The following is a 23,729-nucleotide window of genomic DNA, read 5'->3' as shown; positions in this document are numbered from 1 at the left end:
TGGACATAAGCTTATAATGCCTAGTCGAGTGAATAAGTCTTTTGTGGGGCGATGTATATGCTTTTACAAGAAGATCCCAGAAAATTTTCAAAACAAAAGTATTACGTTATTCAAAAGAATTGTTAAACAGACGACTTATACCGCGTGTGATCGCAGGCGAAGGCGCGTGCTGCGGCGCGGCAGGTGGACGAGGGGAGGAGGTGCGGTGCGGTGGGGGGACAGGTGGCTCCCGTTGGATGGGCCGCTGTCTGCTGCGGGAGGCCCGGGAGAAGGCGCTCCAGGCCACCAAGAAGACTGACAAGAAGGACGTACGTACATGAATAGAATAGAGTTATATTTATTACACATATCTTCTTCTTCTTGAGGTGCCATCTCCTACCGGAGGTCGGCTATTTTTATCTTTGACACAGCAGCTCGGAACAGGGGTCCTCTGCTAAGGTTGAAGCATGTCCGGAGATTCTTATGCCACGAAGTACGCCTTCTTCCGGGTGGACGCTTGGATTGTCCCTTACAAGATGAGCTGGAGCAGGTCGTATTTATCATTACACATTATGTGACCAAAGTACTGCAGCTTGCGTTTCTTGACAGTATTCAATATCTCTACCTTTTTGTTCATCATCTGCAAAACTCTTTCATTCGATATTATATCCGTCCACGATATCTTCAGAATTCTGACTCTTAGGATTAATACAGAAATAAAATTTGAAAACAAAATTTAATGAACGATGCGGGAATCGAACCCACGACCTCTCGCTTTCCGTTCCGCTCTTCCAACTGAGCTTTCCGTTTGAGTGACGTATCGTCATAAAATCTTGTGTGCTTTGTTCAACTCTCAGGTTGTGGCTCCATCTACAGGATCTACTCTACAGTTGATAACCTGCTCAACCCCAATATTTGCATACTAGATTTTATGACGATACGTCACTCGAACGGTTAGCTCAGTTGGCAGAGCACTCGCACGGAACGCGAAAGGTCATGGGTTCGAGTCCCGCATCGTTCATAAAATTTTGTTTTCAAATTCTATTCGTGTATTTATTCTAGAAGTGGGGGTTATCACTTTAAATAATAAAAACATAACAAATTGTTAAGATTTATTAACCAAAGGGAGTGACAATAACATTTTACAAAAACACTTGGTAAACGTCTTGAAGCTACAGGAGTTCTTTTTTTATTGAAAAGGAGGATAAAAGTACGTGTCATTTGGTGTTAAGTCATCACCGCCGCCCACATTCTCTTAATAAATTGTGGAAAATCAGATTGGGTTCCCCGTTCGAGAAATGAAGCTAGTTAGAACTAAAAGTACAGTTTTGGTAAAACATTTTTAATTTTATCTTTTTGTTATCGGCGTAAACAATAATAAAAGAAATTTTGAGTATTTATTACACTTCTGACTACGAACCTTACTTACTACTTAGTAAAATGCTTAAAGGAACACCCATTTAAACTCTGATTTCCTACTTTTTGATGATCCTTTACCAGTGGGCCGATGCCCGCACCAAGACCAAATACCACCACAGTAAATCAAAGTAGTTCTGTTACATAGATTAGAGTTGTTAGTCTGTATGCCACGTTCCGATTATGAAAAACAAATTTAAAAAACGTACGTAGGGACAATCATAAGGGCACACTATAGAACGCATGCAACTCGGTACTGGAAAATACAAAAGAGACATTATAATGTAGTGCTTAAATATTTGGGGTTAAAGTATGAAATTGCCGATATGTACTGAAAAATTTAAATTAGTTTTTTTTTTATTTGACAAACTTATTTAAACAAAATGATTACCATTATTATCTATACATTGCTGACATCTAATAGGAAGGTCATTTACGCCTTTGTGATAGAACTGTGGTGATCTAGATTCGACCAGCTGTGTGAAAGCATTTTGTACTGCCTCCTGAGAAAAAAACATTTTATCACGTAGAAAATTGTCCAAAACACGAAAAAAATGTTAGTCCGTTGGAGCAAGGTCTGGCGAATAGGGAGAGTGACGACTGGTTTCTAATTACCAACTAACTAATTACAGTTCCTGTAGAGCAGGGCCGGATTTAAACTTAATGTCACCCCTGGGCACCGGAAAGAAATCCGCCCCAATACTAGAATTTTACTTAAACTTATAGTTTATATATTTTATTTTTGAAAACTAAAATAACTAATTTATTGCAGAAACTTTATTATATGTTACCTTATATTAATATATATATATATATATTTATATAATATATTCTATAAACATGAATTTACAAATAATAGATAAATTGATTTTCTTGAATTATCAATTTAACCAAAAATTATTAATTGACTCAAGAATTAATTAAGTATATTCAGCAATCTTGATGAGACTAAAACAATTTTTTTTTCATTTTCAAAATTTTGCCGCCCTGGACACTTGCCCCAACTGCCCCTATCGTAAATCCACCGCTGCTGTAGAGTGAAAACGGTTTCTTGTGCATGATGCGTTATCATGAAGCAATAATGGTGAAGATCGATTCATGAGTCGGGGCTGTTTCACTGCTAGTTTTACTATCATTGTTGGGAGTTCGGCACAGTAGACATCTGTCGTTATTAATTGACCAGATCGGAGAAAGCTATAGTAAATAACACCACCAAACAGCTACCATTTCTTTTTTATTGATAAGCTTTGCAAGACACCGTTGCCGCTTTTGACCTGGGGTCAGCCATTGCATTTTTCGTTTACGGTTATCGCAAAGAATCCACTTTTCATTGCAAGAATATTCCTTCTTTTCTGTATCGATTCAACAAGGCAACACAAGTTTCAACACGAGTTTCTTTCTGCAGATCAGTCAAATGAGGTATTTTAATTTTTCATATTTTTTTTATTTTATTGATGTGACGCAAATGAGTCAATATTGTTGGTAGGATAACCATGCCGCTAATTATACCTGGCTAAAGAAGACCTACATAAGTACCATGTGAAAAAAGTTTCACTCAAAAATCTAAAACCATGAAGGTAATTCTAAGTAGCAATTACAATAAAACGGCAATTTTATACTTTAACCCCTATTATTAAGTAGGAAGTCAAGGAGAGGAAGATTTGAAAATGTTATTAGAGATGATGAGATCTGGACTTGTGGAATGCGGACTAACGCCCTTGAAGCCTTGTGACAATGAGCGTTGATGATGACATGCAGCGTGTCGGTTGTGTTGGTTGCAGGTGGCGGGGTATCTGAACCTTATGGCAAACTCGATTGACAACTTCACGCACGGCCTGGCGGTGGGGGGCTCCTTCCTGGTGGGATTCCGAGTGGGCTTGCTGACCACCTTCGCTATACTAGGTACTGTATACCGGCCCTGGGGGGCTTCCTTCCTGGTGGTCTTCTGAGTGGGCTTCCTGATCACCTTCGCTATACTAGGTACTGTATACCTGCCGTGGGGGGCTACTTCCTGGTGGGATTCTGAGTGGGCTTCCTGACCACCTTCGCTATACTAGGTACTGTATACCGGCCCTGGGGGGCTACTTCCTGGTGGGATTCCGAGTGGGCTTGCTGACCACCTTCGCTATACTAGGTACTGTATACCGGCCCTGGGGGGCTTCCTTCCTGGTGGGCTTCCTGATCACCTTCGCTATACTAGGTACTGTATACCTTCCCGGGGGGGGCTACTTCCTGGTGGGATTCTGAGTGGGCTTCCTGACCACCTTCGCTATACTAGGTACTGTATACCGGCCTTGGAGGGCTCCTTCCTGGTGGGATTCCTGACCACCTTCGCCATACTAGGTTACTGTATACTGGCCTTGGGGGGCTCCTTCCTGGTGTGTACTGACATTCCTTAACTTTGAATATTGACTATTTATTTATCATGTTTTGGTAGTTTTTTTTGGGTGGGTAAATCACTGGATCACGATGTAGATCAACTATACAATATTTGTTGTTGGGACTTGTGGCAGCCGCCCCAGCATGTTCCGTGTGTGTCTGACAGTCTCATAACTCGGGTCGGTGTTGTTTGTTTCAGTGCACGAGATTCCGCACGAGGTGGGTGACTTCGCCATCCTGCTGAAGAGCGGCTTCTCACGCTGGGAGGCGGCCAAGGCGCAACTGGTGAGTCACTGGCTGTGATGCGGATGGGCGTGCCTCAGGGTTCAATACTAAGACCTTTCATATTCCTCGTCTACATTAAAGATTCATTAGCTTATATTATTGATAGACATTAGGGTCAGCTCGTGTCGGTGATGGGCATAATTTGTACGCACCTTGAGTGTGCGTACAAATTATGTACAGTTCTTTAGTAAAATTCCAAACAATATAACATTTCTAACACCATCTAAATTCAAAAAAGTTATAAAGAATCGCCTTATTTAAAAAAAAGTGTGTGTGTTATTATGTACACGCCAGAAGTTATACTGCTTTGGCCTAATAAAGCAAAAATCCTTTAAATTATTTATTCCTCGTGCTATTCTACGTTTTTAGAAAGAACATTGTTTTTTTAAATCTTGCAACGATGGCTTTGACAATTAATTATTAAATAACGAATACGGCTGTACGCGCTTGAATCCTTTGCCTATCCTAATAATGGACGAAAAAAGGCAAAAAAAAAAATAACGAAACGCAAACGTCAGAAAATTTTTGGAGCCAACTTCACCCTGTTACTTTTGTGTTACAGTGTTGCGCGCGCATTTTAAAATCACAGTCTCATCATTTTTTCATAACGCGCCTAAAGTAGTATAACTTCAAAAAGAAAATGTGTGCCATATGTGTGGTCATGGGGATACTGACACTCTTACCTTACTTTCAACTGTTCTATTTAACTAGCTCAATGTATATATTCCACCTTACAGAAACTATATATTAAAAGGCATATGTGATGGACGCGATCAATGACATTCTATACATATAGACAAATCACGTCGTATAAAAACAAAGTCGCAATATGGAACAAGCCACAAATTACACCATAATAATCTTCGACTGCTGTATGTATACATTGCCGCATTTACTCTAGTTGTTTAAAATATTTTTGGTCACTAAGCAGCAATGTAAAACATATATCAGTTCTGGTTTGATTCGGGCCGTAACAGTTGACACACGATTAAGTAGAACAGTGTGCTGACATTGTCTATAAGCACACATTTGCCGTTCCGCTATTAGACTGCGAGTTAGGAGTCCTTATATGTATAGAACGTTATTGGACGTGATGATAGTGGCTGAGTGACCAGCGACCTGACCGTGTCACTTTCTTGCTTGCAGGCGACGGCGTCGGCCGGCCTCGTCGGAGCCATGACGGCAGTGGTCTTCAGCGGCGCCAGTAACGCGATAGGTACGTATTCCATCAAATGACAGAGAACCCGAAGAACAGCTGAGTTTCCACCTCTCGCTACAGAATCAAATTATTTTCAATCTTTTTAGGGGTTGATTTCATTCCGGGTGTTTACCAGGATCTGTTAGTCACATAAAACCGGAATGTAGATTTATATACAAACAAACAAAAATATTTAAATATGTAATTTTTTTCTTACGGCTTGTTCGGAAAGCAGATTTCCTTAGAGAAGAACGAGCAAGATACTATAAGGTTGCTCTTTTCAAAACTGAATGATATTACAGTTTCTTATTTTCAATTTAATTTTACAAATCATTTCAACTACAATATATGCAAAGTGATGCAACAAAATACATACGTCAATTACTAAATTCCTTACACGAGTAAGTTAAAAAAAATATAAATTAATAAGTAAAAAAATAGTTAGGTATAGTTATTAAGTATATACTTAAAGTACAATACAGGAGATGCATCAATCCACACATACCTTTAATAAAATAAAGGCATTATGCGAGCATTTTATTAGCTATTATATAAAAAAAATATATAATAACTTTATTGATTTAAAAAAAATAGAAAAGATAAAAAACATACATCAGATTTCCCGGTGAGAGGATCATCCAGCCACCACAAGCAGCATCCATTCACAACATGACGCATGGACCAGCCATCGCCTCCCTCGACCATACCATGCGCGGTGGTACCGAAATGTACTTTCAAGTACGATACGATATTTGGGTAGTGTATGTCGCCATCAGCGCGAGAGTGGTCTACATGTGACATGTAGATGTTAAACAATAAATTTAAATGTTTTATAAAAAAAATGGCTCTGTCATAAATCCTATTACTCAACTGCTGAATATCTAAATGATCGGACAGCCTGGGACTAGATTATGATTTCTTTATAGCGATAGAAATGACAGTAAAATATTGTATATTTTTATTGAAAAGAGCGCAAAAAAAATGAATGCTGGGAGAGTTTCTTGCGCCGCTTCTACTCTCTGAGAGCGCCATTTGTTTCCGAAGCGGTAGTAGTATCTAGTAGTTATTAGAAATCACATCAAAAGGAATTCTAAAGGAATAAATTTTGAGAAAATAAATGCCTTTTATGCTTTTATTCCATGACGGTGCTTACAGAGGCGCGAACGTCGTGGATCACACCGTTCACGGCGGGAGGCTTCCTGCACATCGCGCTGGTGACGGTGCTACCCGACCTGCTGCGGGAGACGGACCGGGCGCAGTCGCTGCGGCACTTGGCAGCGCTGCTCACCGGCATAGCGCTCATGGCGGCGATGAGCAGGTGCGTCATATTTAGGGGTTGTATCTTGTATTGAGTATGAATGAATATAGTATTGATTAGCAGCTCCTATGGAGATTACCCCAGGGATCTGTGCTAGCACGTCGTCAACTGCCGTTGGAACTCAGCCCATACGATGATCCGTTTCTGCGTTACCATAATGGGACCACTAGAGACACGCGTAGATGCGGACGCGGTCCTCAATTACCACTAATATGATATACTCATTAATTCGAGTGAGTATATCATATTGTATTGAGTGAGTAGCATCTCCCATGGGGTAATGAATGAGTATATAATATTGTATTAAGTGAGTAGCACTGTTCATGGGGTAATTTGTGAATATATCATTTTGTATTGAGTGAATTGCAGCTCCCATGGGGCAATGAAGGAGTATATAATATTGTATTAAGTGAGTAGCACTTTTCATGGGGTAATTTGTGATTATATCATATTGTATTGAGTGAATAGCAGCTCCCATGGGGCAATGAATGAATATATCATATTGTATTGAGTGAGTAGCAGCTCCTATGGGGCAATGAATGAATATATTGTATTGAGTGAGTAGTAGCTGTCATGGGGTAATGAATGAGTCTAACGACCGCGTCCGTATCTATGCGTGTGTCTAAAGGTCCCATAGTGGTATCGCAGAAACGGATCATCTCATGTGCTGCGTTCAGACGGCAATTGACGACGTGCTTGCACAGATCCCCTCGGCTGAAATCGTAGTCTTGGGTGACTTCAACGGACACAATGCCGAGTGGCTTGGGTAATGCACCACAGACTACGAGCGCGATCTTTGAATATTTTTGCATTGGCGTATGGTCTGGCCCAGTTGGTCAAGTCGTCAACGCGGCTCCCATACGTAGTCACATGCCCTCCTTATTGGATCCTCTACTGACTACACATCCCGTCGGCAGACTGGGATTGGAAGCGTTCCCTTTTTTGCATCTTATCCTTGGCGAAACGCTTGTTTCCCTTCAGATGATCCCAGTGCCTGTGCTATTGCAGTGGCCAATGTGTTATTACAGGGCATGGATATTTTCATACCAAGCTCCGTAGGAAATATCGGAGGCCGATCACAGCCCTGGTTCGTTGCTTCAGTTAAAGTAGTAGCAAACTACAATAGGCAGGCGTATCGTACTTTGGCTGCGGCACGAGCTCATAGGAGCCGAACTGCAAATTATTATAGAGGAAATACAACTGTGCCTCCAGGTTCTTTAAGCGGCAAATCACCAGTGCGAATTGTAAGCACGACATCAAAATTGGCGAGCAGCTTTCAAGGTACCCGACTGGAACACGCAGGGTCTGGGCGTTGTCGAAAGCTGCTCTTGGTAACTTCAACCAGCCGTCCCTGCCGCCGCTGCACATGTGGAATGACATCCTGGCCCATACGCCAAAAGAGAAAGTCGATCTGGTGTGCGCTCTTTTTGCCTCCAACTCTACTCTTGACGACAACGAAAAACACCGCCGACCTTCCCGCAGTGTCAAAGCTCTGTGCCTGAAGTACAGTTCAGACAGAAAACTGATCGACGAGCTCCGTTTTCGTTGCACGTAAAGAAGTCGAGCGAAGTATTTCGTACATTTATAGTTTATGTTAGTGAAGCTCAATGCCCGGGGTCATCTGGAAGGCAAAGCCAAGAGCCTTGGAAGAGGCTGGGCGTCATAAATAGAGTACGCCAATACTTCAAGCTGGCCCACACTCTAGCGCTCTACAAAGCGCTGGTCCGGCCACACATGGAGTATCGCTGTAATCTCTGGTCTGGCGCACCCCAGTATCAGCTCGATCTAATTGATGAAATCCAATTGAGGGCTGCTCGAATTGTCGTGGACCCAGTGCTCTGTGAACGGCTCGATCTTGCGTAGAGACGTCGCTTCATTGTGTGTCTTCTACCGCATTTATCACGGGGAGTGAGCTGTTTCACCTGATTCCTGCCGCCGCTGAATGGAATTCATTTACACCCGACACGCCACAAATTAGGATATCAGTGGCGTTTCTCCACATTGCGATTATCTATAACTTTCTTCTACGTACAACCAAGCTGTGGAATGAGCTTCTTTGTGCGGTGTTTCTGGGACAATATGGCATTACCATTAGGGTGGGTACCTTCAAAATAAGCAGGTACTACAAGACCAAAAATGCTCCTGTGATTCCTCTGGTGTTGCAAGAGAGTGTGGGCGGCAGTGATCACTTAACACCACGTACCGAACGTACGGGTCCCTGTTTTTATTTAAAAAAAGCCTCAATGACCACTTAAATTATATACAAACTATTATGTGAATGACTACGATTTGCTTGTCATAAAATTATTTTATAAAAGTATTAATTTAAGTGAATTATTGTAAAATAATATTGATAATAATGTTACAATGTGTATGTCGCTAGGTACTGCTAGTGAAATGGGGCGCGACACGTGCAAGAGCCATTATCAGGGAGGAGGTCGTCATTCAAACTGAAAGCAATACATACCAGGTGAAGTGGAGGGGAAATAACCCTGGGGGGTGCAGCCGAACTGACAAGCTCCCTGCCCGACATTCTTTTGATGAGTTATGTATTAGTTTCAGTAGCCATACTCCAGTTTAGATAGTTACAGATAGTTTAATGCAAAAGTAATTGTCAAATCGATTTTCTTACATCGCTGTGGAATGTATACAATATATATACACACTATGTAAAAAAAACCTGTACGATAATTGACACAGATATGAACCTGAACTGAATTCGGTCCAATGGCGTAAAACGAGCATCTATCGAGCTGCGCGGCGCGGCGGCTCAAACGAATAAGGCGGGCGATGTTTATTATGGATACAAAACTTTCGTTTTTGCAGCGGCCCTTCGCAAGGTTCATGAATGAAATGGGTATGTGGGCGGGGAAAAACTAAAATGGCCTCAGTCAGAGATGTCCAAACTTTATTAATTGGCTACGTTAATAATCGTTTTTCTTCTTCTAATTATTTACCAGTAGGAGGCTCCTGTAGCTAGTGAAATTACTGGGCAAATGAGACTTAACATCTTATGTCTCAAGGTGACGAGCGCAATTGTTGTGCCGCTCAGATTTTTTGGGTTTTTCAATAATCCTGAGCGGTACTTCATTGTATTGGGCAGGACGTATAAATAACCATCAGTTGAACGTCCTGCTCGCCTCGTTCCTTATTGTCATAAAAAAAAACTTTACTTTTTTTAAATTTGTTTATTTCCTGAGAATCTATATTTATTTGTTCTCACTACTTGATACCAATATACGCCTCAAGATATAGTACAGGTTTTTTTAATCTATATGTATATATAAGAGATTTCACGATATCTCTGGAACCATTAGAGCTAAAGACTTGAAATTTGGTAGGAATATTCTTTTCGCCGAGTAGAGGTCAGCTAAGAACGGATTTTTACGAAAATCCACCCGAACGAGGTTTTTTTTAAAATGAACAGAACAACGTCTGTCGGGTCTGCTAGTATTTTATATTTGTAAATATTAGCTATCGTCGCGGTCTTGAAACAATTACTATGCTATAAGTATTTGCGAAGTGAAATATCTATATTGACAATGCTGCTCTCCCACACATACGTTGCGCAAATATCATGCCTACAGACATACAAATCACCCTACAGTAACTACAAACTATGAAAACCAAACAACGCGACGCGAACAAAAGTATTATACGATATGAATTTTAGATTTTAACGTTAGTGTTAAGAAAATAATAACGTTTGATATTGTAAATGATACAGATAAAACTGAAAACAAAATTTTATGAACGATACGGGACTCGAACCCGTGACCTCTCGCTTTTCGTGCGAGCGCTCTTTCCAATTGAGCCAAATGAGCAAGAGCGACGTCTCAAGTCAATTTCCTAATAACATACAAAAATTTGTGGTTGAGCAGGTTATCGACTGTAAAGTAGATTCTGTACATGAAGCCACAACCTGAGAGTTGAACAAAGCATACAAGATTTTATAACGATACGTCACTCGAACGGTTGGCTCAGGCGGAAGAGCGCTCGCACAGAACGCGTGAGTACACGGGTTCGAGTCCTGCAACGTTCATATAATTTTGTTTTCAGTTTTATTTGTGTAAATTATCCCAGAAGTGAGGATTATCACTTGAAAACATAACAAATTGTTTAGATTGTAAATGATGCCATGTAGCTTAAGTAGAAAACTATTATACAGGGCGATCTGCCTTTGTCATATCGTGAGATGTTAAAGCGACCCCCTTTGTAAATACTTCTGTCCACGGATCTATTGACACCTCGTCATCAAAAGGGGTTCCCCGGTCGTCGTAGTATGCAGCTCTGGATGTGAGCACGAAGTATCGAAGTTGTGTCCGTATAAAGTAGTTGAGTGTAAATACAGTCGTTGCGGGCGGTGACACGAGACAGCGAACAGTTCTAATAATGTTTAAAATAATAATATTACTGTTGGTGTTTCATTTGAGTTTAAGTTCAATGTTTCAACCACGACGGGTGGGTGTGTGATGCTGGGGTCGACCGCTTCGCACCAGAGACAGGGTTTTGATCCGCAACGGTCCAGCTTGTAAAGTTTGAGCATATAATGTGTAATGCAGCCTAGCGAAACTCTAAGAAAAAATCGATTCACTCGATTGTATGAAACGTGCAGTCATTGATAGATTGACAGATGACGGCTATAATCTTGTAAAAAAAGAAGATAGCCGAAATCCACTAGGTTTTATGCAACTGTTCACTTTAAAACTTAGCCGGATTATACTTCGTGGCCAATCGCGATACTGTTTCAAACTTATGCCAAATAACTGGACGATGCAATGTTCCATATTTCAGTTTAGTTGTATCATGTCTGTAATACAGTTAATTATGAGACAGACTGCCTCAGCGGATGTTCAACCATCCCGTTCTTCTGCGTGTTTTTCATCAGTGGTTATATCGAGAGCTGATCGTTCTACCTGCCGACTCGAGATCATACAATATAACGTAACAACCCTGTTACGTTCTCGAAGGAGTATTGGGCGGTACGCGGTACTCCACTGAGGGTTATAATTCACAAGTAACCACATAGCAGTGCCTCATACATCGATTACTCAAGAAATTTTAGAATACCTAGAATATAAATTACCATTGTGAGGCTCCTTTGCACAGGATGCCGGCTAGCTTATGACACGGCGCCTATTTCTGCCGTGACACAATAATGTGTCAACATTATTCGTAGTTATCGGTCTGAAGGGCGCCGTAGCTAGTGAAATTACTGCTCAAATGAGACGAGCTCAATTCTAGTGCCGCTAAGAATTTTTGAGTTTTTTCAAGAATCCCGAGCGACACTGCATTGTAATTGGCAGGGTGTATCAATTACCATCAGCTGAACGCCCTGCTCATCTTGTCCCTTATTTTCATAAAAAAGCTATCTATTCAGGCGATGGTCGTGTGCAAAATAATGTATGTTATATGCGGGTCGGTCCATGTCACCGCAACAATTACCAACCACCGCACCAAGACCACTGCATGTTGGATCTTCTCTTGTGAGGTGCGTGACTGTCCAGCGGGCTACAGGTGATCAACTGACAGTATAGAGACCTCACCTCTGTATATTGTGGAACACGGCCGATGTCTGTTCAGATCTCTAAGGTTCTAAGGAATCTCTGTAAGGTTATCACTTCACCTGACCTCATAATCAAAGAGGATGTAAATACTATGTATTAAGAGGGGGGATTGCCTTAGTAAAAATTGAAATTTAGCTTAGAATAAACGTGCAGTGATTTAATGTAGTAGTTATTACAATATGGTCACGAAGTACAATCCGGCTAAGTTTGAAAGCGAACAGTTTTTTACAAGATTATAGCCATCATCTGTCAATCTGTCAATGACTGCACGTTTCATACAATCGAGTGAATCGCTTTTTTCTTAGGCGAGTTTCGCTAGGCTGTCATAATCCACATTTTATGTCATCCCTCAATCGATACTGAATGTACCACTTTTCAAAATGTTAAATCTCTTCAAAATTTGCACATTTACTTGTTCATCTCACATAAAAATTTAATTAGATCACCAAAAAAGTCCATCGATAGGTTATTGATATGTCAAAAGCAGGAAATAGTATTAAAATCTTAGATTAAGGATTGGTCTCTGCTGCGTACACCAACTAGATACCGCAGGAGTAGTCGTAAAGTGCGGCAACTAATACCTCTCCCAAGTGGGCGTACTCGAGTCAGACTCGAACAATCTGTGACGTTGACGTGCCACATGTTCTGTTAAACTTTGCTAATAATTGAAACTAAAATGCCGGGTTGCGTCGTAAAACTTGGTAAAATTTAACTACAAGAAATAAGAAAGACACTGGGAGCACATATCATCAGTAAATATTTTGTAATTTATTAATTTCAATGTAAAAATAACACGAAGCGTATGTTACAAAATTTTAAAGATGCCATTGAGTGTCAACATGCCACGCACACAAGCATCTAATAGTTGCCGTAATAAAAAAAAAACTATTGTTCTTAGCTAGTGCGGTATCTAGTTGGAGCGCAGCGGAGACCAATCCTTAATCTAAGATTAAAATATAAGTGTCGGATTGCGATCGGCCGACGCGGGACGCCTCGTGACGTTGTAGTCAGCCATTTTGTGTAAGTCATTACTATGATTGTGATATATAATATGATATTATGGCCATTTGTAAAGTATTGTATGTAATTATGTTAATTATTAAATGTTTATTGAATTTTATAAATATTTTTCATTTATTATTTTCCAAAATACACAAATACTAAAATATTAATATCACACATATTCATGAAAAATATGAATCAAACCTAATCTAAATAATCTATTTTCGTCAGACAAAAACCTTTTTACATGCTTTAACTGCGGCTATTGTACTAACATTGTATGTAGGGACATACAAAATATAGTACATGCAAACATCTCCCGTCACTGTCTTAGCTAAGGCTCATCCTTGCAATGTAAGGTACCTTTTTTTTTTATTCAGCTTAGACAGGAAAGATGGATACTTCTAAAATTCGAGTGATATTTGAATACGACTTCCGACGCGGAACTAACGCGACAGAAACAGCTCGCAAAATCAATGTTGCGTTTGGAGAGGGGACTGCTGATGAACCGTGCGATATTGGTTTAAACGCTACTTTTCGTTTAATTCGATTGTATACTGAAATTAAATGAATCGTAGCAGTAGCTATAAACTCCACGTCCATCTTGAAGGACTGCCGCTCAATAAATGATCACGGACGATCGTGTGGATGCTTACACGATGATCAACGAGTAACTTGCCGATGACAGATGATCATATAAGTAACGGTCATCGCCGATAGTAGAGAGGTGGCTTTACTCAGTGTAACGGCATTAAAAATAGATTTGGTAAGACCCTAGAGTTCGTTTTGATTTTTACTAAATCGTTTGATGTAATTTGTTGTCCTGATCCTCTTGTTTCTATTGACCCATATCATGAAGCCTGGACTATTCATGTAAAATAGCATTAAAACCTCTGATTAGAAATACACATTTATTTGATAAACCTGACATGGATAAAATAAACTCTGCAATATTAGCTGTTCACTGCCAATCTATTGACGACTTCGCTGGCGCCTTCTATGGTAGTCTTTCCTGTAGATATTATTTCCGATCATGTTTTTACAAAAAAATTGATAAAGAGAGCTTTTCTATCTGGTACCCACATCCATTGAAATAAGTTAAAAAAAAGAAAAAAACAAGTTTAAAAAAATTTAGCTTATAGTTATAAATTATAGCTTGGTTATAAACGATAAGACGCGGTGTCATTTTAAATTCTTAAAGCCATCAAAAGCCAAAAACATTATGGGCAATTTATTCCATGTTGAAATGTACAGATCATGTTAAAACGGCATTGTTCAGGCGTCTAAAAACATGCACGGCGGTACTTCAAAACACGTCAATATTTTTCTAACATTACCCACAATGTTGTAGTTGGATCTGTCACATTGATTTTATAGACACGTAATGGTTGTTGCTCGCATCATTCTTTATAAGAAACTTCTATTGTAATTAACGAGTACTTACATTAAACCGTTTTCTACAATTTATTCGGTATTATCATTTTAAATAAGTACTCCAGTGTACGAGTAACGTACATAATTGGCGACCGTGACAGGACACGTACCAAACGGACCGGAATAGTGAATCGAGATCCGAAATTATTACACAGTTTCAAAGTCTAGCTGAAATTGACCAGCACGGCACCGCAGCCATCAGTCGGTCAGCATCGCGCCACAACCAGCCTTCGGAATATACAACGGGAATAGCACAGAAGGAATCTAACATCGCCGGACATTGATAATATTTGCAACATCACTCCGCAGCGCAGCAGGATTCACCAAGCTAAGTGCCTTTCTTTTCCATTCTATTAAATCACATCTACATCCTATCCTCTTAATCCATTTTTTGAATTGTTTTCGCTTGTGCAAACAGTGTTAGTTGTTGGTTGTTAACCTGTAAGTTCAAAGTTTTACTATTGCATCATACAATTTTATTTGTTATTTACATATGTTTGTGTGATAGTTATCGTTTTTTAAAACAGTTATTCTTAAAGCTCCCAATAGTTACTTATAATAATTTACAATTTCAAAGCAGTTTAATTGAATCTTGAACTAATTTTCGTTCAATAAACTTAATGTTGCGTAGGTAGTTAATCAAATAAATATATTAGTTATAATAAAATATCTCCTTCTCTAAGTGAATTATTAAAGTAAGACTGCCGTATCGTTGATTCCGTTTAGTGATTATCTCGCCGAACATTCCTGGCTTGCCCGTGCGTCGGTAGCCGTCCGGTACTACCTCGACGTCGTGGAATCAGGTGAGAGCAGGTGGCAGGTGCATCGCAGCCAACAGCTTCGGTCTCCTCTGCGGCAGATACCACCAACGAGGGGAGTGAGCGTACCTTTTGTATGGTTTATATTGTAACTAAATAATTTTGAATTTCAAACATAACTTAATTTCTTGTTTGTGGAAATTTATACAAACAACATTTTGTTTCTATTACGTGACGTCCAAAATCTAATTTAAGTACTATTAAAATGGGTTTAGGAAATGAGACCTTGACCGAATTCAATGTTAGACGTAGTTCAGTTAAGGGTCAAGTTACTAAATTTAAGAATTATTTAAAAAGATTATCTACGTTGGAAATATTAACTGCTGCACAAAGAGCAGAACTTACTCTTAAACTAAGCAAATTCGAAACTTTATCTACGAAATTTGACGACCTTCAAAGTCAAATAGAAATTTTTAATTCTGGTCAGTTAGAGAACGAACTTGAAGAGCGTGAGAACATTGAAGGAGAATTTATTAGCAATATTGTAACAGCCCAGGAATTATTACAGTTATATAGCATCGTCGGGATGAGGGAATTCAGGATTCAAGTAGTTGTCAAAATGCAACTCAGTGCGCTTTTGATCACAACGAGATGGGTTTCACGCTACCTTTAATACAAGTAGCTAAGTTCAACGGATCATACTTTCGCTGGATGGAATTTCGCGATACATTTAGGAGTCTGAGAAATCACTACGCTTCCTGGTCCACCATATAACAAAAAATCTGCGTATTCTTTCCAACTTGGGACAAGCTATAGAACACTGGGACGTAATAATAATCCATTTAGTAGCTTCCAAATTGGATAATCATACTTTTGGGAAATGGGAAGAACACCGTAACGCGTTGATTACTGACACACCTAGTCTAAAGGACTTCTTCAAATTTTTGAATGATCGTGCTTCTGTACTAGAGTCTTTAAATCGTAATAAGACAGGAGACCTCTAAGCATATTTATATTAAGCAGCGTCAGGAAGTTACTTCAAACAAAAGAAACATAACCTTTCTTAATCATACGCGTACATTAGTAATAGCAACAATCATACACAACCTCAAGCGTCGTCATCATATCTCTGCCCGTGTTGTTATTCTGCTGACCATAGGATATACGACTGCCCTTCTTTTAAGGCAAAGAGCATAAACGAGCGTATTACTGAAGCAACTAAATTAAAATTGTGTCTTAATTGCTTAAGGTCTGGTCACTCTGCGTTCAAATTTCGCTTAGGACGTTGTCGTGAATGTAACAAGAGACACAATACGATGTTGCATCTTCCTACTAACGAAGCCGTTCCCTTAACAAACCCCAATAGTTCCACTGAAACGCTAGCCAATTGTAGCAATCAAGGTACTAACCAAGCTCTTTTATCTACCGCCTTGATCTAAGTTGTAAATCCTAACACTTATCAATCTGAAACAGTTCGGGCTCTACTCGACTGTGGGAACCAATCTTCTTTTATAAGCTTGAACCTGAAACGAAGGTTGTCTTTAAAGGCTAATCCTATTAACGCTACAAAAATAATCGGTTTTGGCAACAATGACTCAGGCACAGTATCTGAATATTGCATTGCCCAATTAAAATTGAAAATTCCATCATTTAATATTACTTCAAACTTTTTAATAATGAATGAACTCACGGGTGCAGTACCACAAATATTCATAAATATTAAGTCATTTAATTTTTCAGATAATATTACCTTAGCTGATCCCAGTTTCTATCGGCCTTCTTCTATAGATGTACTCATAGGCTCAGATTTGTTTTGGGATTTAATAGGTTGTGAGCAGCGGTCATTAGGACCCAACCTTCCTAAATTACATAATTCAAAGTTGGGATGGTTGATTGGGGGTCCCCTGCGGCATAAACAAGACATAGGTAATATTAAATCTAATAATATACTTGCAAATGCTTTTCACATTAACAACATGAAACACATAAGTAGATTCTGGGAATTGGAAGAAATCCCATAAAAGTCACACTTAAGCGAAGGCGAGCAAGCATGTGAAGATCATTTTTTGAAGCACACTTGCCGCCTAGAGAATGGCAGATTTTCAGTTAAATTACCTCTTATTGACTCACCTGATTGTCTGGGTGACTCCTTCAATTAAGCTAAAAAAAGGTTTTATAATTTAGAACGCAGGTTCAGAAGGCAGCCCGATATTAAATCGCAATATGTGCAGTTCATTAGACAATATGAGGAGTTAGGTCATCTCTCTGAAATTTCATTTAATAATTTAAAACTAAGTTAATGCTACTTCTTACCTCATCATCCAGTTTTCAAGGAAGACAGCGAGACCACAAAAATTGGAGTGGTTTTTGATGCATCGGCTCGCACTACCTCTGATCTCAGTGTCAACGACATACAAATGACGGGGCCTCAAATTCAGGACTCACTTTTCTCCATATTAATTCGAGCTCGGTTTTACAAGTATATCCTGGCGGGCGACGTTGAAAAGTTATTCCGTCAAGTGAAATTGGAAAATTCCGATCGGAATCTTCAGCAAATAGTATGGAGAGAAGAAGAGCATCAACCCCTCAGAATTCTACGCTTAAATACTGTTACTTACGGTTTCGCAAGTGCCAGCTATTTGAGCACGAGATGCCTCTGGCAGCTTGGAGAGGAGTGCGAGGATCCGCTTATTAAAACAATAACACAGCGCGATTTTTATGTAGACGACTTAATTATAGGCAGCAATTCCGAAAATGAACTCAAATATATACAACGAGCTGTGTCAGATGCATTAAAAACAGGCTGCTTTAATTTGCGAAAATACAAATCAAATTCACATTCTGTTCTTAAAGCTTGCTGTGAAAACTCTCATCATCTCACTAAATTAATATTTGAAAGGGAACACATTCACTACTTACATCCTGGACCACAGCTCCTTCTTGCTTGCGTTAGACAGTATTAGTCGGCACCTCGCCAGGAAAACTGTTCATAACTGCATTTTGTGTAAATAGACACAGGGTAAGACCTTATCACCCTTAATGGGGAATTCACCATCACAGCGCGTTACGGTGGATTTTCCATTTCGTAGTGTAGGAAGAGATTTTGCTGGACCTTTGCATGTCTTAAATAAGAAAGGGCGCGGAGGTAAGACTACTAAATGCTATTTGTGTATTTTTATTTGCTTAAGATACAAATGTGTCCATTTGGAGGCTGTCAGTGATCTCTCAAAGGACTCCTTCATCCTTACTTTACGTAGATTCATATCTCGCCGGGGTAGGCCTGCGGAAATTAGCGATAAGATAAGCGAAACTTAATCGCAAGTCAATTCTAGATTTTTCCAATGAAGAAGAAATTAAGTTTGTCTTCACTCCTTCGTACGCTCCCCACTTTGGTGGGTTTTGGGAGGCCGGGGTCACGTCGGCAAAATTTCACATAAGACGTGTGATGGACAACACACATTTAACTTTCGAGGAATTATCCACATTGTTTGCACAAGTGGAGGCCGTTTTAAATAGTCGCCCACTTTATCCTATGTCCACCCACCCAAATGACCTTCTTTTCCTTACAGGGCACTTCCTGCTTGGACGGCCGCTGACTGCGTTACCTTCACCGAGCTTAGAAGATTGCAAGGCCTCTCAATTGAAGTGATACCAGCGGATAGAACAAATCCGGCAGCATTTTTGGCGTAGATGGCAGAAGGAGTATTTGTCCGAACTCCAACAAAGATCAAAATGGAGGACTAATGACTCTTCCCTGAACGTTGGTGATCTAGTACTGCTAAAGGTGGACAACCTTCCACCACTATGCTGGCGTATGGGCCGCATCATCAAACTCTTTCCTGGCCCTGATGGTGTAAGCCGTGGAGCTGACGTTCAAACTACACATGGATGTTACCGGAGGCCCTTCACACGACTCTGCCCCTTACTAGCCGCGGAGGAACTCGTCGAGAGTTAAAATTCGGAGACTTTTAACGGCCGGGAGGCTGTTCAGGCGTCTAAAAACATGCACGGCGGTACTTCAAAACACGTCAATATTTTTCTAACATTACCCACAATGTTGTAGTTGGATCTGTCACATTGATTTTATAGACACGTAATGGTTGTTGCTCGCATCATTCTTTATAAGAAACTTCTATTGTAATTAACGAGTACTTACATTAAACCGTTTTCTACAATTTATTCGGTATTATCATTTTAAATAAGTACTCCAGTGTACGAGTAACGTAGAGGCATAAACTTGAAACATTATGGGAATTTAACTACTTTTAATTTATATTATATATAAAAAGTGTGTGTTATTTCCCTGCATTCTTTTGACAAATCACTATATAACCTATGCCTCGGCGGCAAATGGCACTTGCCTGTCTCGTATTTAGTGAAGTCCTCGCCTACGGCTCGGCCTTCAAGCTCATACTCGTCCTGCAATTGCATACTTCCCGGCTTTTGCAATAATGTACTATTAAACACCAAATAATAATATAAAAAAATGCATTGCATAAACACAATGTAAAATGATAAACATGTCACCTATTTGGATTTTAAAGAGTGGCCATCACTTTCTTCGGTGTTCTTAAACTCGGTGTTTTTTATGGAAAAGGAGGACAGACGAGCATACGGGTCACCTGGTGTTAAACGATCACCGCCGCCCAAATTCTCATGCAACACCAGAGGAATCACTGGAGCGTTGCCGGTCTTGTAGAAAAGTGCACGCGATTTTGTTTCAGGGTACCCAGGGTTGAATCGTCCCGGAAACACCGCACAAGGAAGTTCATTCTACAGCACTATGGAGGACCGCCACACATCCAGATGATGGGGATGATATCCTAGTTTGTGGCGTGTCGAAGGTGGAATCAGGTGAAACAGCTCTTCGGAACACTCCCCGTGATAGATGCGGTAGAAGACACACAATGAAGTGACGTCTCTACGTAACGCCAGCTGGTCTACGTTCACAGAGTTCACACACACGTTCTTAGCTCTGTGACGGAAATAACATCCAGCCCGCTCCAATTTAAAACGTCCAAGAAAAATAGAGCCTTCTGAAAAGCTTTCTGTCAGAGCTCTGACACCGTGGCTTGGTCGGCGGTGTCTGTCCATTGTTGTTAAGAGCCGACTTTGCCGCAAAGAGATTATCTAGAACATTCTTAAAGTGGGCGATAGCGCCCCTTGTGTGCGTTAGAGACCTAGATGGGGGCTCGAATGGGCCCAGAAAAAAACGGAGGGCATTGGCGTGGTTGAGGGGAGCGATGGTTGATTTGTAATGTAATTTAGATACTTTATATTCAAAATTTCGAATAAGGGTGCTTGTGCACTCATCATCATTTTACGGATCCATGAAAATAATATGAATTGAAAGTACGTTTTGTATGACGGCCACTTTGAAGAGTCACAGATACGAATTTAAAACGTATGAGTGCATAGAAGCTCTAATTAGTTTATAATTCTGCCCTGTATGCTGGTATAAAACTAGGCATACTTGTACTATGAGTGTATAAAAAATTGGCGGCACTGAAAAATAATTGATTCTCAAAGGGAGCGGTAAAATAAATTAGTTTGATAATCTCTGATCTAGAAGATGAACGTACGATCTCCGCTAGCTCGCGCACGCCTCTTCGTGAAGATGTTATGTGGAGAAAATAAACTAAGTGCACGGTGTTTGTGTAAATTGTAAGATAAAGTGTGTTTCAAAATTTAAGTCATTATTACTAATAATACTTCCACTCATCTTTTTTCATTCTGAAACATACCTAAGTAGTTCTTACCCCTCGTTTACACCAAGAAACAAGTCAAAAACTTGTTTTATACAATACTTGTAGAATACATGTCAAAACATAGTTATTTATTATAAACATGTATGGCAATTGTCTGAAACATTCTTGCGATCACACTGTGTTGCCAACAAGGTTTTATACAAGGTAAAAACACATTTGCGTTCACATATAGATCTGAGACATGTTTGATACAGTCTGACACATTGACAGCGTTCTCACGAACATAAAACAAAGATATTTTTAACAAATATTGTTAATTTTATTGAAGTTTATGTATAATACTTACTTAAAACAAGTTTTATACTCTTTCCATGCTTGGTGGATAAAGTTTTAAACATTTACCGGACAGACCGCTTTTTTTTAGTGGAAAAGAAGAAGATAAATGGAGTGGTCAAAGACATAAGCTTTATTACCAATATTTATCCCGGCTTATATTAAGATATTTTTTCAATACTTTTATAATCGTCTCGCAAGCATGCGTAATGCATTAACATTTTGCCTTTGATATCCGATGCAAATACAATGAAGAATATGAGTCACCAGTAGCCAGAAATCTCAAATAAACAGCTAACAAAAAAAAGCGCGTACGCCTTCCTTCAAGATTGGCTACGTTCCTCTGGTGTTGCAAGAGAATGTGTGCGGCGGTGACCCGTGCGCTCGTTTGTCCGCCTTTTCCACAAAAAAACTAATTGCTCTGCTGGAGTGATGGCATCTCGATACTGTGAATAATACTGCTAAGAAAAGTATGGTGCAACTTTTTGAAGGGAATTCTCCAAATTTACTGCTCTCATTCTAAGAAATTTCTGAATCCACTTCTGTCTTCTATTCTTAAATCATTCAATAAGGATCGATACGCCCCTTCTTGCTGTCGTCTCCTCAAAAATGGTCGCGACCAGCATTTGCATGGTTTTCTTGGATTTCCCTTATTCTGTACGATGTACACATACCTTCACTTTCTATTGTCTGTGCCAGTAGTCAATTGTGTTGTGAAATTCATTAAAATCTGCAGTGACATGTCTTAAACAAGTTTATCTACAAGCCTACAACAAGTATAAAACATGAGATCATATACAACAAACAATTTCATCAGACAAGTTTCATACAAATATTATCTGCGACCAGTTTTATGTTTTTGTATTTTGAAAACATTGCATACAACTTGTGTTTGTAATTTGCATGAAACTTGCCAATGCGTGTATAATACCTTGGTGTAGAGTTTATTTATTATATTTATTAGAGAATTACGTCATATTTTTACAACATGTGTAGCAAGTGTAAGCTCATTTTTCTTGATGTTGATTATGTACTGTCCCCAATGACATTGTAGTCTTGACATATCATTCGTAGTCTGATAACGGAACGGCAAAAGACTGCTTAAAGACAATGTAAGCACACTTTTCTCCTTAGTTGTGTGTCAACTGCGTGCCAATCGACAAGCCTAAGTTTGCTATAAAAAGTGCTTAAGTAACGACTCAAAAAACAGATGGTGTAACTTATCATCGGTACTAAGGTTATTTTATTTATATAATTTATATTACGAATATTTTTTCATTAATTATGGTTTAATTATTGACAAGATCCGCTTGTCAATAATTAAAAAAGTCAATGGGACAGATGAAAGGACTCATACAGAAATGAAAACAATAGAGTCGCTCTTTTTAACCGACTTCAAAAAAGGAGGAGGTTCTCAATTTGTCGGTATGTTTTTTTATGTTTGTTACCTCCGATTTTCCGAATGGGTGAACCGATTTTGATAATTCTTTTTTTATTTGAAAGCTGGTGCATCCATGTTTCATGTTACTAGAATTAGATTGTATTAAAATGCGCAATTATTTTTATACTTTTTAGTGCATATTGTTATATATACTATTGTTTTGGAATAGTGTTTTTGGAGTGGGCTGTTTTTTTATTATTTTTTTTTAAAGGCCTAGTGATGGCATATGATTAGGAATATTGTATTTTGTGTAATGTAAACGGCTTACAAGAACGTGAACGCTTACATGCTAGTGCTATTTACACGTTATCACGGAAGTATCGTTACCTAGTGATAATTGATACTTATTTACATTGCAAATCGGTAAAAGCTAATATTTTAAAGCTTTCTCGTACACGCAATAATGAAAGAGAATTGGCGCCAGTTGGTAGCAAGAGAGAGATGTGAAAAAATGTACAAACCAAATAAGCATAAATATATTTCACCACTAAACACACATATACCAAAAATATACCCTGATAAAGATATCTAAGTCTAAAAGATATTCAAGAACTTAACATTTAAATAACCAGTTTAACTAATTATTTTATGTGAATAAAAAAAATACTATATTTGAGTACCTATTAGTTTCTTTCATTAAAGGTTACCTAAACTTATTAAATCCAAATCCCTTCAGAACGTAAAGAAGTAACTATTAATATAAACACAAGCCAATATAAAATAAACATACCTACAAACTTTCCTCATTATAATATGAGTGTGATTTTTGATTAAAAACGTAAAAAACCTCCGAATAAACAGATCTTGATCGGAAAATAGGGACAGACTGACGAACGTAAAAGTTATACCAACCCTCTTATTGTCTGCGTTAAAAAAAATAACTAACTGCTACTCCACTGATGTCGCTGTCC

General features: G+C 39.2%; 1 protein-coding gene across 1 annotated transcript in view; it reads left to right on the top strand.

The window, feature by feature from the left end:
- The window catches only part of LOC126977278 (zinc transporter ZIP13 homolog), a 32,043-nt gene extending 18,777 nt beyond the window's left edge, over positions 1-13,266 (top strand). The window contains exons 4-9 of the mRNA XM_050826035.1: positions 157-308; positions 3,177-3,297; positions 3,974-4,059; positions 5,206-5,275; positions 6,413-6,575; positions 8,959-13,266. Of these exons, the coding sequence (XP_050681992.1) occupies positions 157-308; positions 3,177-3,297; positions 3,974-4,059; positions 5,206-5,275; positions 6,413-6,575; positions 8,959-8,968 (602 nt within the window). The 3' untranslated portion in view covers positions 8,969-13,266. The remainder of the gene's footprint in view (positions 1-156; positions 309-3,176; positions 3,298-3,973; positions 4,060-5,205; positions 5,276-6,412; positions 6,576-8,958) is intronic.
- Positions 13,267-23,729: the final 10,463 nt, after the last annotated feature.

The sequence above is a fragment of the Leptidea sinapis genome, chromosome 44, assembly GCF_905404315.1.
Source record: "Leptidea sinapis chromosome 44, ilLepSina1.1, whole genome shotgun sequence".
Lineage (NCBI taxonomy): Eukaryota > Metazoa > Arthropoda > Insecta > Lepidoptera > Pieridae > Leptidea > Leptidea sinapis.
Note: the sequence above shows the minus strand (reverse complement) of the source record. Positions and strands in the feature narration are given on the sequence as shown.